The 14,832-nt window shown below is 37.8% G+C and overlaps 1 protein-coding gene across 1 annotated transcript; it reads right to left on the reverse strand.

Moving 5' to 3' along the window:
- Window positions 1-620: 620 nt before the first annotated feature.
- LOC140151407 (uncharacterized) lies at window positions 621-11,641 on the reverse strand. Its single transcript, XM_072173736.1, has 7 exons — window positions 11,304-11,641; window positions 8,617-8,863; window positions 7,191-7,259; window positions 4,474-5,462; window positions 3,619-3,673; window positions 3,003-3,150; window positions 621-1,902 (listed from the first exon to the last, which is right to left on the reverse strand). The coding sequence occupies exons 2-7, from the start codon at window positions 8,762-8,764 to the stop codon at window positions 1,611-1,613; spliced, it is 1,701 nt and encodes a 566-aa protein (XP_072029837.1). The 5' UTR covers window positions 8,765-8,863; window positions 11,304-11,641; the 3' UTR covers window positions 621-1,610.
- Between the last annotated feature and the right edge of the window lie 3,191 nt (window positions 11,642-14,832).

Genomic DNA, 14,832 nt, shown 5'->3' on the forward strand with positions numbered 1-14,832 from the left:
AATAAAGAGATAAAAAACTGCATGTTTAAGAAAAAAAGCCAAATGTAGTAACATTTTCTAGGGCATTATACTTTGTTGTTTTTATTTATAACATCATACCAATTTTGACAAGTATATTTTTGGTTATTGCAGGTCTTGATTAGTGACCTCACTTTTCCAACCGTACTACAATATACTGTTTTTCTTTGGGAGCTGTTTTTTATATTGAATGGTTTTGACTCTTCTTGATCTTCTTCATATTAAAGTATATATAATTTTATACTGCACACTAGCCTTGTTGAATATAATACAAGGTATACGGTCACAGGCCACTATAGCGGACATTTTCAATTGAATGAACACAGCCTAACATAGTGTGACAATTTTTTACGTACACTCCATAATGTACGTCAGCGTGTGCGAATGTGCATGCGTAACGTGGAAGTGAATCCAACCATGCCAACGCACTTGTGATTGGTTGGTATTGTGTCCATGGTCATGCGTTCGCGTTGTAGTTTTAAATACGCGATATACGATAAATGTTGGACCGAATACAGTTGTTGAAAGCTGTGTTCATTCAATTGAAATTCCTAGTATAGGTGGTTTCATCAGAGGTGCAAAATTTTTTTTTCTTACCCCCCCCCCCCCCCATCCTGCTGAAGAGGAGGCACTCTAGTTGTCGGTTGGGTATGCATAATAAATTACCAGCCCGGCTGGAACTATTATAATACCTATATACTTCACACATTATAGCTAAAATAATAATTTCTCGATCATGAGAGTATGAATGTACTGAGTGCACTGCGTAATGTCGCAAGTTTAGTGGAATGACACGATAGCGCGATCGATTGTGCACACACAGGAAATGCAGCGCTACCCAAAGCGTGTGTGGTAGGTGCTGTACGCCGACGCAATTGTCATTGCGTGCCTATTGAGCTCTCATGATCGAGAAACTATTATTTTAGCTATAGTCTTATTGAACATGCAGGCTAAGATGCTACCAACTATTTGAGCATGTAATTTTCCAGCCCCACAGCCCCAAGTTTCCAGTCATGCTGGTGTTTAACTATATCCTTGTATGGTAATTTTTGAGTAAAATTAACAAAAATGTGTAAATAAAAAGAAAATGTGAAGAGTGACTAAAAACCAATCATCTTGAACATTTTTAAGAGGGAACACAACATTTTTATTAACTTGGCCAAATTATTGTACACACGTGCACTGAATCATGCTTAGACTTCTACTACTTCACTATAGTCCATTTGGAATTCCTCAAGATGGGAGAGTTCGCGTGTGTATCATGGGCGATCAAAGGCAGTCACTTCGTGCCACATCGCATGCTACAAATTACTGCCTTTGATCTTGCATGTATCACATGCAGATGCTACTGTCTCAAGAAAACCAAATAGATAGCAGACCATCTATTCTCATGGGTGCGTGCTAATCATGCTATCAGTGGTGTGACCAAAGGGTGGCTTTGCTGGCTTCAGCCCCAGGTTGTTTTTTAACCATGCAAAATCAACCCATCTTGATCCATATTGCAATCACTCAGCCACCTCTCACTCCTTAAGGTTACTGGACATGCTCATGCGACCAGGATCTTGACTAGTTGGATTTCACATTAACTATGGTCACACAACATCTTGAATAGCCCTAACTACCCTCTTGACCACATACGGATTAGGTCCCTCTGTGCAGGCAACACAATTCTCCCACTGCAAATGTTCCATACTGGTTGGGATCTCACAAGGTGCTATCTGAAGCGGGATGACAAAGTTGCTGAATGGTCGATTGATGGCCCGCTCATGCTGTGCCATTTGAAGTTCATCCATGCAGAGTGGGTTGCTCAAAAAGTTTGGTGACAGAATGCAGATGAATTTGAAGCTGTTCTTGATTTGGTCAGCCTTATCTTTTATGATATGCCTGAAAGATTTGAATAATAATGAAACAATATAACATTCAGATTAAATATTGCCAGTTTGCATGCAGTTGGGCACAGCACTTACTCTAATTGTGTGTTGTATGATGTGTGCACTGCCACGCATTGGGACTATATTGACATTCATGAACAAACTGAATTATTATACATAATAATCTGGAGCTTCGGTATATACATGTAAGAAAACCATCATATTAATGTGTATCAGCTAGAAATAGTAACACTAATAGCTATTTGCTATATATAAACCCTAAAATCAGACCCTACAAACAAGGTCAAAATAATAGTCTTCAAGTAGATCAAGAGTTCAAATGTGTTGCTTTGACTTCTAATTGTTTAGGAATCTGTGAGTTCTGTGAGCAAATTAATTCCCCAAATTATGGGTGGACAGGTAGCTAGCTAGCAATCAGCTAGCTGAGAAAATGCTCTCAACTATAGATATAGTTTGCTTTAAGTTTAGCATCCACTTGTAAAACCTATCTAAATTAAATTATTAGCAAATCTATTACTTTGTCAAATTAACTGAATATATTCTAATAATAAAGAATGACAAAGTGGGCAGTCATGACTAGTTCATAGTAGTTGAGATTACCTGATCATACAGCTATGACCTGGGGTATAATGAAAGAGTAAAAAAGACAGAGATAAAAAGACTAAATCGCATCTGACATCCAGGGCAAAGGTGTGCCATGATTGGTTGCCGACCTGCACAGTACAGCATTTTCTCTCTAGTTATTGTCAGAATTTTAGACGCGAACTAGTCTTTTTATCTCTGTCTTTCATTAAAGTGCAGTAAGATCTCGGCCAGTGATCAACTTAAATCAAGTGACCAGGTTTCAATCCCTGCTGAGTCCTGATTTGTTCATTCTCTTAATTTATTATACCAAGTATGTCTGTTTGTCCGAGTTTAATTGATAAATTCATTTGTATTAACATTTGTTCCAAAAGAAATGTTATAAAGTCACCTTCTCAAGGTGACAGCTACCAGCATTATTGCAGATCACGATGCGAACTTGGAAACATGTGTGCACTAAGAACATACATGTATTTAGCTTTGTTTGCATTTACTTTAAATATGACATACCTGCCTAAAACCAGATCCCTTTCATACATATAGATACGAAATCTATATGGCGGTCCTTCCAAGATATTCAACAGTTTATGAGCCCAATCACCATCACAGGTACTGCAAGCTAAGAACGCATCGTATTTGAAGTCCGCTTGTGTTGGTCCTGTTAATTGCAAAAATAAAAACTTCTTCAGTAAAAAAATGACCAAAATCTGCCGAAATGTTTCAATGCATCACAGCTGAGATTGGGTTTGAGACTTTTGTTTGACACAATTTGATGGCAAAATCTTTGCAAAATTGGGCCCTCAGTATATATATATTTGCCTCTTACCATCAGGACTTTGTGTCCCCAAACTGGCAAAAATCTATTGTTTGAGATGACAGTTTGCTCAATATTATTGACAAACAATTTCAGATATCACAGGTGTTTGGTTTATACCAAGTTGTAAACTGGAAACTCAGAGGATATTTGATTGAGAGCACATAAAAAATATGAGGTCTGATCCTCCTTAACACAAGTAGGAAACACACACATCCCCTTCCCCCTTTCAATAGAGTCCTATCATCTAAAGCCCCCTGCCAAAAAGGCAATAATAATCTTGCAAGTACGTGTTTTTGTCAATAGGCCTACCTTTCCTCTGGCCTTGAGTACTAGACTTGTCAGCGACCACAGGACTGATCTTAGACTGTTTGAAACAGGAAACAAGAAATTAACAGAAACAGCATTGTCAGTATTATTATTAACTCTATGAGAAAAATTGTTTGGTACATATCATTTGTGACCAAGCACTGGTATCTAATATTAAAATCAGAAATTGTAATTCTAAAATAAATACCAACATTTCACAATTTGCCTTCAGCACCCCCGTGTAATGTATATTATTAGGGACTTTTCTGAGAATGCAAAAAAAAAGGATCCTTTGTTTTGACATATTGCTTCAGTACTCTTGTCTTTTATGCGTTTTGTGAATTGTTGGCTTTACTGATATTGATGCATTTGACTATTCCAGATACACCCCATAGGAAACATGACCTTAATCTCCCACACAGGGGGTGTAGACTTCAAATAGAGTCATCCATTCAGGTAATCTCATTTGAAATTCACACCCTGTGTGTGGAAGATTATTAAGGTCACCTTAATCTCCCACACAGGGGGTGTAGATTTCAAATGGAGTCACCCTTTCAGGTAATCTCATTTAAAATTCACACCCCTGTGTGGAAGATTATTAAGGTCATGACCTTTATCTCCCACACAGGGGGTGTAGACTTCAAATGGAGTCATCCATTCAGGTAATCTCATTTGAAATTCACACGCTGTGTGTGGAAGATTATTAAGGTCATGTTTTTCATAGGGGGTGTATGGATTTCAACTGCAATAGCCCATTGATGGATTGGATGCAAGTCTCAAGCTCCTTTTACCGTACTATACCAATTTAACTTTGTTAACTAAATTATCTCCTATATACAATGTATCTGTGTAACATACCTGGTCTTCCAGAGATTTGAAGAATCTGGGACAAAATCGTTGCAGAGGTAGATGTGGTGAAGTTGATGCATCACAGGTTTTTACAGACATATCCAGGTCAAAACTGCTGCTTCTGTAATCCCCACAACACCTGTAGCAATGTTCTGATTTTAATGAAACACTTCTTGAAGATAGTAAGCTGCGCACAGTCTCACAATAGCACCATCTATGGTTGAATTCTGTATTGGTGCGATTGCCTGGATCACTACTAAATAATGGTTGTGGTGCTGTTTGACGAAAACGTTCCAAATAGGGAGACTTTAGGGAGTTCATATTGTCCACACTTGCTTTGAACTTTTTGGGATTCCGAGACCTGAAACCAACTTTTGGAGACTGATCTGCAGACAGGGAAAGGATTGAAGGGCAAGATCTGCTTCCTGCTTCATCGTCAAGCATCCCTCTGGATGTAGACATAACAGGCTTTCTTGGCCTCCATGAGTTAGAATAATTAGGAAAGCCATCTGAAACATAACCGGATGAGGCAGCAGATGAACGCAAGCCTGATACTGATGTGTGACGTTTAACATGCGATTGATCATGCTTGGGACAGGCGGATAATGGAGTCTTACTTTCCTGAAGGATGTTGTCTTGTTTATCTTCTGTCTTGTTGACTCTGTAACCTTTGAAGCCACTGTTATCTGCTGACCTGCAATCTGATGATGTAGGTAGAGGACTGAAGCATGGGTCTTTTGGAAGGGTCTCTTCATGCATGCTATCTGCTTGTGCATTCAAAGCATTTTGCCGTTCTCCTTCCTTCCAAGCTGTGGCCTCTGGTTCATTAATTACCAGTGTAATGTCCTTTGCAGGTGTTGCATAGTTCAAAGAGGATTGTCTTGACAATGATCTTGTTGGTACAGGTATCGCTGCAGATGTGCTGCTGTCATTGCTGCTGGTACAATGATGTGTCAAACCAGGGATTATGGAATCAAAACTTTCATTGTTGTCACCATCTATAAGAACAATTAAAATCATTATCATTGGGGTTTATTTTCTTGGAACCTACATGTACATTTGAGAAGGACCATTGGTCCTGCATATAGGGATAAGTTAACTGTCTATGTATACAAACTTTCTTAATTTGGTTCAATTCTGATTTTTTGGCAAAGTTGTAATGTTTACACATGCCCCAAGATTTTGCAAATATTAAATGGTCTGGATTATAAATAAATGCAAAAGTGTAACAAGCAGGAAATTTTGCACATTAGAATGTTTCGGTACTGTTTTCTTAAGCCCTTTTAGAGTGTTTTATTTAAATAGGTATACCTCATGAGTATGTACCATAAATCTCTTAATCCCCTTTTTTGACTTACCGTACCAAAAATCTCTTGCTTCCCCCTTTTCAACTTGCCAAGAATTGCTTGCCCCCATGCCCTGCCAAATTATACACAATTAAAATTAAAATATGACCTAAATTAATTAATGTATTAATAAACTTTATACAATCACAACAATGAATGGCAAATTTTACATAAAAATGCTGTACAAAAAAACCAACATTTATTTATGCCAGAGAAAAATTTAAAAAATGTACTGAAAGGATTAAGTAAAAAACAAACAAAGAAAGAGCTATACAAAGAAAGAAACAAGCATGCCACCCAAACACACATCCCGTTTATGTACTAGATATAAATTGGTTCACAATTCAATCATAGGGACTTTTCTTTATTATCAAGTACCGGTAGTATGTATATTCAGCAATCGTTGTCTGAGCAATCTGCTTGGCTGAGAGCCAAAAAGCCAGTCTGTCTGAATAACTGATCAATTTAACCTTTATACAACAAAATTAGTATTCATTTCATTCTACACACTGCATGCACATGTCAATCACACAAAACAAATCTCATGTACGATATCAATGCGCATCACTATGCAATGCACTGCAGTCAATGCACTAATGACCTGAAGAGGTGTGTGGGCGTTACTAAAAACATCATTTACATATTAAGCTGGCATTTAAATAATTATTGACTTTAGACAGACAGACTGTCCTTTATTTGACTCTGAGCTGGCGTACATCCAAATTTACGTCTGCTGTAATGCAAAAATCCCACAGCCTCGATCGCTTGTGCCACTGGAAAAATTTAGAGCTCTATAGCTACTGTCATCAGTGTCATGTGAAATCAATTGAAATTTTGCTTGTGTTTGATATAGCATACATGTAGCGCGCTGTATAAACAGATGTTTAAAATGAAACTGAAGTTTGTTTTGTGCCACGTATACCATTGAATATGGCCAGAAAATATACAATCATATTTGCTATTAAATAGGTACACAGGGTGATCAAAATTTTCTCCATAATTAGGTGTATAGGTATAATTATTCAAAAACTGTAATTATATACAATGCTAATACTGATTAAATACTTTAAGTAACTACTTTTTAGTAACCAGGAGGAATAAAAATAGCCTCATTGGACTTGATTATTACAAACAATTCTGGAATACACAAGTCTATGGAAAAAGACATTTTGGGCCCATATAATTGCTTGTTTAATTGCTGATTTTGAAATACTCATAGGCCCAGAAATATGAAGCATATTTCACAAATATCTAAAACTCACTATTAGTACATTTTTAAATAAACAAGAATAAATGCTGAGTCGATACTTAATTTATCTACACGAAAGTGTGAAATGATTTACTGTTTATCAATATCATGAGATAACAAAGTGTACATACTGGTTTCATGCTTGAGTGAATAATCCTTAAATATCCGCATTTCGACACCTGTGTAGTCTGCTTGACCTCCTAAGAGAAGAGAACAAAATAGACTGACATGAGTGAATGCTTTCAATGTGATTGGACAATGGTTATTCACCTGCATTTGTCTGCTTCACTTCCGAAGTATTTTAAAGAGAAACAACAATAGCCCACGAGTTCTCAACAGGTGTTCCTTGGGCATGGCCTGCCAACCACTGATATTGGCCCTTGACTAACTCTAAAATGTTTAAGGAAAACATACAAAACTGGGGTGTATTTGGCCCTGAAGCATCATGTGTTTGAAAGTTGTTTGGCCCTTGAATAAGTAAATGTTGAGAACCACTCTGAAATAGCCTCACTTATGTGAACAATTCCAATGGATAATTGAAATTTGATATGGAAATATATAAGAGATTAAGAGTCCTACGTTTGTTGATAATTTAAGGTTAGCAACTATTTTCAACTGTTGCAATTTGGTAGTACGCAGCATCTTGCGAATGGTAGTGAGCTTTGGCAAAAATGGCATTGATCATTTCATAGTGAATGTGTAGAAGAATTCAAATATCACAGATATATACTTTTGTAGGTCCTGAGTTATGTTGTAAAACGTACATAACTCATTTACAACAATAAATCGAGAAAGTTTTCAAAGTATATAATTTGTAGAATGAACTTTTGCAAAACATGATTGAATTAGGTATATAATGAAAATCAAGTTTTTGGCTGCTTCGACCAACAATACATCGTGTACCCTTAATGTAATTTATCAAATATCCCAATTAAAGAGTTTTAGTTTTAGTTTTGGCATTAGGACTATGACCATCAAATTGTTAATCAGCATTTGGTTTTGCCATAAAAAAAGATTCTAGTTTTATGATTAAATTGCTATTCCTATTATACATGCATTGAGAATTTCAATACCACTTTTTCCCCTCCTGATACAAAACTCTTGTATATATATATGGACTCACAATCACTAACTGGAATTAGTTACCAAAAACTTACCATACAGGTTACGTGTAAAACATTGATATCAGTTTAAAGGCACTTTCTGAGATCCCTCAAGGACTGTCCAAAAACATCAGTAAAATTGTCTGATATTATATTTTAAAATGGTTTATAAACCATTTCTTCTTGAAATATCAACAAAACATGAAGAAAACGTATACGCCTGTCTTTGAGACCACATGTCCCCATTAGATTTGCTTGGAACTCATTAAATTTGTCTCTCTTGTCATGAAATCACAGGAATTAGTTACCAAAAACTTACCATAAAGTGCAACAAAACAAAACGATACTAAAGGCTGATAGTTTGGGAGTGACCATCAGTGACAGAGCTCTGTGAATAGCTGTGAATGTCTCTTTAATAGTGGTGCAAGAACAAAATGTGTACTTTTATAAATACCTTCTGCAATTAGGCTGTTCAGTGCATGTGCCCATTTACCATCTTCTGACAAAAACCTTTCTTCATCCAAGTTGTTCTCCTGTTCTCTCGTTGACTGACTAGAGTCACAAGTCCACCCACGTGTCACGTCTCGACAGAATATTGACATGGAGTCAATACACTAGTGCTAATTGATAACAGATGATTATAGGGATTCTTGATATTGTTCACACAAAAGTAGCACTATCAGGCATCGAGGTACTGGCTTCTGTGGAATTGAAAATTATAAACTGATGTTCTGTATGTACATGTACTGACAAATGGTCACATGCTAATTTTTAAATCCCAATTAATTTTTAAATCCCAATTTGCAAACCTTAAATGGTCTAGATATATAATGCGAGCACATCAGGCAGGATGTGCATTTTTTCAAAGCGTTTCTGAACTGGGTCTTTTTCTTTTCAAGCCTAGGGTGTTTTATTTAACAGGTGCCCCATGATATGAATGTGTGCCAAAAATTTGCCTGCCCACTTCACCCTTGCCAAAAATTGCTTCCCCCATTTTGGGTTATAATGCTCAAGAAGTCTATAGCTTTAAATTTGCTCACTGATAGCTTCACATTCGAGGCTAGTCCATGGCAATCGAAATCTAATAGAAATCAATAAAGCAATGGAAGTTCAGAAAGTAGACATGGCAGGTGGCCAGGTGATCGCATCAAAAATGTCAATAGTTGCTAAATTTGCACTTCAACTCAATTTTAGACTGTTTAAAAATAAGCAATCTTTGCTCAAAAGATACAGCTAATTCATAATAACTTTCATCCAAATTTAAACATCAACCGAAAAAATATTTTTTAAATAATATGTGTTGCAAAAAATCAATGCTGATCTACCGTAAAACAACAGCAATTAATGGACTCGGAGCGATTATCGGATAGGGTGCAACTCTAATAGACTTATTACAAGACCATGAAGACTGCCCTACCCCAACCCTAAACTCTGTAAACTCAAGTCCTAGTATTAAAGTTGCACCCTATTATATATGGACTCTAGCCTAAAATGCGCAGTTTGCAAATTTGAAGCTAGATTTCTCAAGCAACTTTCGGCTTGCCAAAAATACTTGCCACCTCTCAATTTTAACATCCTACAGGTCTATATTGCACAACCCCACCCCATCTAAGGGCCTGTGCAATAATTATGAGCCAGGGGGATCAAATTTCCAAACAGCCAAAAATTGCTTCCCCCCCCCCTCTCGGCCTGCCCAAACATCTTTGGCCCCTCCCCTTTGCACACGCCAAATTTTTGGGATCCCAATTTTTGCAAGCCTTAAATGTTGCGAGTGCAGCGAGCCATTTTTTTTTGCTTACCGGTACTGTTTTACTAGGTCTTTTTTTAGAGCATTTTATTTAAAAGGCGCCCCATGAATGTGTGCCAAAAATCGCTTTCCCACCCTCTCGGCTTGTCAAAAATGTGTTCCCCCCCATAGGCGTAGATCCCGGGGGGATGGGGGGATTTACCCCCCCCCCCAATATTTTGCCAATGTTGGGTTTCTGAATATAGGTTTCTGACCAAATTAACCTCATATTTGCCCATTTTAGCCCCAAAAGTGCAAATTTTTGCGCGCTTTTGCACCATATTTCATCAGTTTAGCTTCAAAATAGCAACATTTTTCGCGCGCTTTGCGTGCATTTGTAACATCAACTTATTCTGTCGCCAAAAGGTGCTGGATTCTCTATTCTTCAAGAATTTTTTTCAACACCATCCCCCCAATGTCAAAAAGAAATCTACGCCACTGTCCCCCCCACACTTTCGGCTCGCCAAAAAATTTCTTCCCCTGCCCTCCAGGGCTGTCAACTTTTTGGAATTGCTTGGCGTGAGAGAGAGGCATGCCGGGATTTGCCGACTACAATGTTCATTTTGACCCGTGATTACTTGAGCCACGGCCCTCGAGAATCTGAAAAGCGGGTAGGGACAACAAATTATTTTGACGATGCGTGAGATTTTACTCTATTTTCCAGCTTTTGGCGTGATATTTACTACCTAGGCGTGAGATTAAACTACCTTGGCGTGAGAAAGTGACCCCATGCGTGAGACTCACGGCCAATGCGTTAGAGTTGACAGCCCTGTGCTTGCTCGAGAACTCTAGCTTCGAATTTGCACACGATAGTTACGCATTCGATGCTAGAGTACTTTACTATGGTTTTTCGGTCGGACAGCGGTTCAATTTTTTACACGGAGGTTATTTATTCTGTTAATGTTGAAATTTGAATGAAAGTTATTTCGATGAGTCAACTGTATCTTTTGAGCAAGATTTGCGATTTTGGACAGTCTAAAATTTTGCTGAAGTGTAATTTTAGCAACATTTTGATGCAATCACCTGTCGTGATCGGCTGTGTTTACTTCTGACCTTCCATTGCTTTACACGGTGTCATGCTTCAGGGAATCCGACTAGATTTTGAATGCAAAGGTCTCTAGCCTAGAATGTGAAGCTATCGGTGAGCAAATTCTTGGCTAGAGTTCTCGAGCAACCCTGTGCCCCCCTCCCCAATTTTACCCTCCCACCATGGCTCATAATTTTTGCACAGCCCTAAGCTTTTATGAGCCTGATACATGTACGCACAAGTCACTAATGGCTTTTCTTGCACGTCATGAACTATGTTATTTACACGTGATTTATTCCTCAGTTTATCATGTTTATTGTAAGCTTACCAGAAGACAGACCTGAGCCTGATGAGACCTGAGGCTGAGCGCGTCCCGTTGCCGAGAGATCGTCGAATACCACTGCACTGACGTGTCATTCAAAATAAGCTTGCCGGTCGATCACAAAATCCCACACCAAAACATGTCTGCTTTTCCATATCATGATATTAATATGATGTGGTCGAGTTCTTGTGTTTGTAAACACAACTAGTAGTACTATCTCACTGCATACCAGCCTAAGACACACCTCCCAACTATTCATTCACATTTTAATATAGAATCATGCAGATTCCACGCTCTCAACATGTGAAACAAGCATGCATTTTTTATTTACCTTCCGCTCGCGCTGACCTCATCCCGATCACTTTTTGCGATTGTACCATATTTACATTTAGGCTATGCCTCTGGAAGTAATTCCAATACAAATGTCAATATGTGGGAAATTATTGGGTATTTTCGACAAATCTCAAGAGAGAAATAGCTATAGAAATATTTACTGATAATCAGATTATATTTCATGCTTTTACTTTTAGTAATACCACAATGACAAACATTCCAGAGAGAGGACCGTCGCGGAAGACACCCCTGTAAAAAGTGGATTGTGCCAAAGCGGGGATTCCCCCTTTCATCCAGGTCAATTTAAAGGGCGACGTAATCTTTCGTTGTCGATGTTCATCACATGATACAAGGTGATTCTCCCATTCAAGTCGTCCTTGGGCAACAGAAAGTGCGTTTATCCCAGATCTGTCATTCTCTTTCGGGCATCATTTTAATTATCAGAATATGAAGCTGTGCAATGGTTACGAGCCCAGGGAGGATAAAAAAAAAGGGGGGGGCTTCACTTGACAAGAAAAACAAGTGGGAAGCTATTTTTGCAAGGTCGAAAAGGGAAACGAGCGATTTTTGCACACATTGATGAGCATATTTTCAAAAAATATGCGCTAAAACGTTTAGAACAAGATCTCCGAAAAATAATATATATAGGATGCAGTTGTTAGGAACATCTAAAAACAAATTACAAAGCATTGTGAAGAGGCATCCGAGGTACGATTTTGGCTCTTATTCATAATACCCATGAAGTACCATTACAGAAAACAGGGCACATAATATAGTTCCCAGTGCAAGTATATATTTTAATATGAAATGGATAGAAAAAGAAAACAATAAAAAAAAGGTGGTATACCAGGATTCGAACCTGGGTTTCCCGAGTGGGAGTCTATTGGTTTAACCACTGTGCCATCTGCTCAGCTGTAAATGTTGAATGTAAATTTTAAGGCTATATCATAATTAACGAGTAGACTCAACACATTCCGAATGTTGATCTAGTTATGTAAATCGAAATTTATGCCATATAACCTACAAGGAACAAAATTAACATTTCAGCGAATCTGCAAACCATACTCTGAACATCACAATTAAAATCTGATATAAAAAAATATAAAAAGAAGGCTCTAATCATTTCCTAGGACTGTGAAGTCCTCCTTCATTTCTAATAAAGTTTCCATGTTCGCTAGGCTCTACTATGCCTCGCTAGCAAGCCATCTTGGCAAAAACAGTATGAAAACCATTTGCAAAATGTCTTGATCGCTACTAGCCCGAGATACTCACACCTCCGTCACTACGATTTCCACTGTCCTTCTCCGTGAGGAAGGAACAGGGCCATGATGTTTCGGGCTAGATCGCTACATTCACATCATATTTGTAGACTATTTAAGGGATCTAAAATGAGCGTTTATTGCGTTTCGACAGTATTTTTTGTGGGACATGAGAGCACCCCAGACCTATCGAATTGCATTCTGAATACGAAGCATGTCTTCCTGATATCAAATAATTTTCATTTTTTGAAAATCACAATATAATACAAATTTGATGACAAATTATAAAAATTTGATATTTTTCAAATTTTTGATATATAACAGTCCTCGAAGTAAATTATATAAATCTAATGATATATTCTTAAAGTGTATGTAGCAGGGAGAAAAAGCCGACGGTCAATTGAAAATTTTGACCTTTCATATTGAAGATATGGATTTTTTTCCCAAAAAGCCCTAATTTATTTTGGTGTTTTGGGAAAAAAAATCCATATCTTCAATACGAAAGGTCAAAATTTTCAATTGATCGTCGGCTTTTCATCCCACCTACATACACTTTAATTATCAATCATCAGATTTATAAAGTTTACTTCAAGTACTGTTAAATATCAAAAATATCAATTTTAATGATTTGCCATAAAATGTGTATTAAATTGCTAATTTCAAAAAATCAAAATTATTTGATATCAGAATGACATTCTTCGATTCAGAATGCAATTCGATATGTCTGATGTGCTCTAATGTCCCAAAATAAATACTGTCCAAACGTTCATACCCCAGCCCTTAAGGGTATCAAAATTTGGCATGTGCTAAGGGGAGGGGAGGATTTTGGGGCAGGCTGGATCCACCAAGACTCAAAACTATAGCACATCCCCTTTTTGCTAGCAACTTATAATTTGTATCCACGGCCCATGTTGTAGGAGGGTGGAAGCAATATTATATCATATCATATGAGAGTAAGTAACAAAGGGAAGCTGTGGGATGTCAGGGTTTGGGGAAGTAAATTGAGCAAATTAAGGGGATGGCCCCAGCTTGGGAGTTAACACTTGGCATACTTATGGACATTAGAAATAAGCCAACATTTTCAAGGGTTCTTAGGCCCTTTGATCTGTAAATAGACAGGTCCTGGTCACTTTTTGCAGAACTATACTTAAAGTTTGAAATTTACATTTTCAAGGGTCACTTTGGGGTCCTTTTTTTGAAAATTTACATACCTCGTCTACTTTCACAGGCTTTTTTGAGAGGGACACTGCACAAAAAACTGCATATAGACCGTACTTTTCTAGAGGTATATGAGCTCCAAAGATTTCAAAAAGTTTACACTGACTTTCAGCACACAGAGCTAACTAACCTTGAATTTTCGATGTGTAACACACACCTTCATCAGAAGAAGTCCTAAGATGTTGTGATGGACTGGCCCTTTTGTTGACCATTGGCGATTTTCAGTTGAATGAGGGCGTTGTATACAGTTGGCAATTGCAGTCCTTGATCACGATTAGTTCTGCAATTTCTTCTTGATCTGGAGGGCCTCCCGCACTAAACGGGGGTACTCTCTATCATCCTAAAACCTTAATGGAATCCCAGTCACACACTCTGCTATCGCAGAGCAAAAATCCGAATCTCGCCAGAGAGTACCCCAGTTTAGTGCGGGAGGCCTTCCAGATCAAGAAAATTGCCAACCTTATACAACGCCCTCATTCGACTGAAAGTCACCAATGGTCAACGAAAGGGCAAGCCCATCACAACATCTTAGGACTTCTTCTGATGAAGATGTGTGTCACACATCGAAAATTCAAGGTTAGTTAGATCTCTGTGCTGAAAGTCAGTTTTTGAAATTGTTTATCACCAGTACATAATGAACTTACATTCGAGCTCCAAGATCAAAGGTCATGGCCCCAGTATGTCTAAAATATTTGTACAATCAGAGCAAATGTAAAGCAAAACAA

Source organism: Amphiura filiformis, chromosome 4 (genome assembly GCF_039555335.1).
Source record: "Amphiura filiformis chromosome 4, Afil_fr2py, whole genome shotgun sequence".
Lineage (NCBI taxonomy): Eukaryota > Metazoa > Echinodermata > Ophiuroidea > Amphilepidida > Amphiuridae > Amphiura > Amphiura filiformis.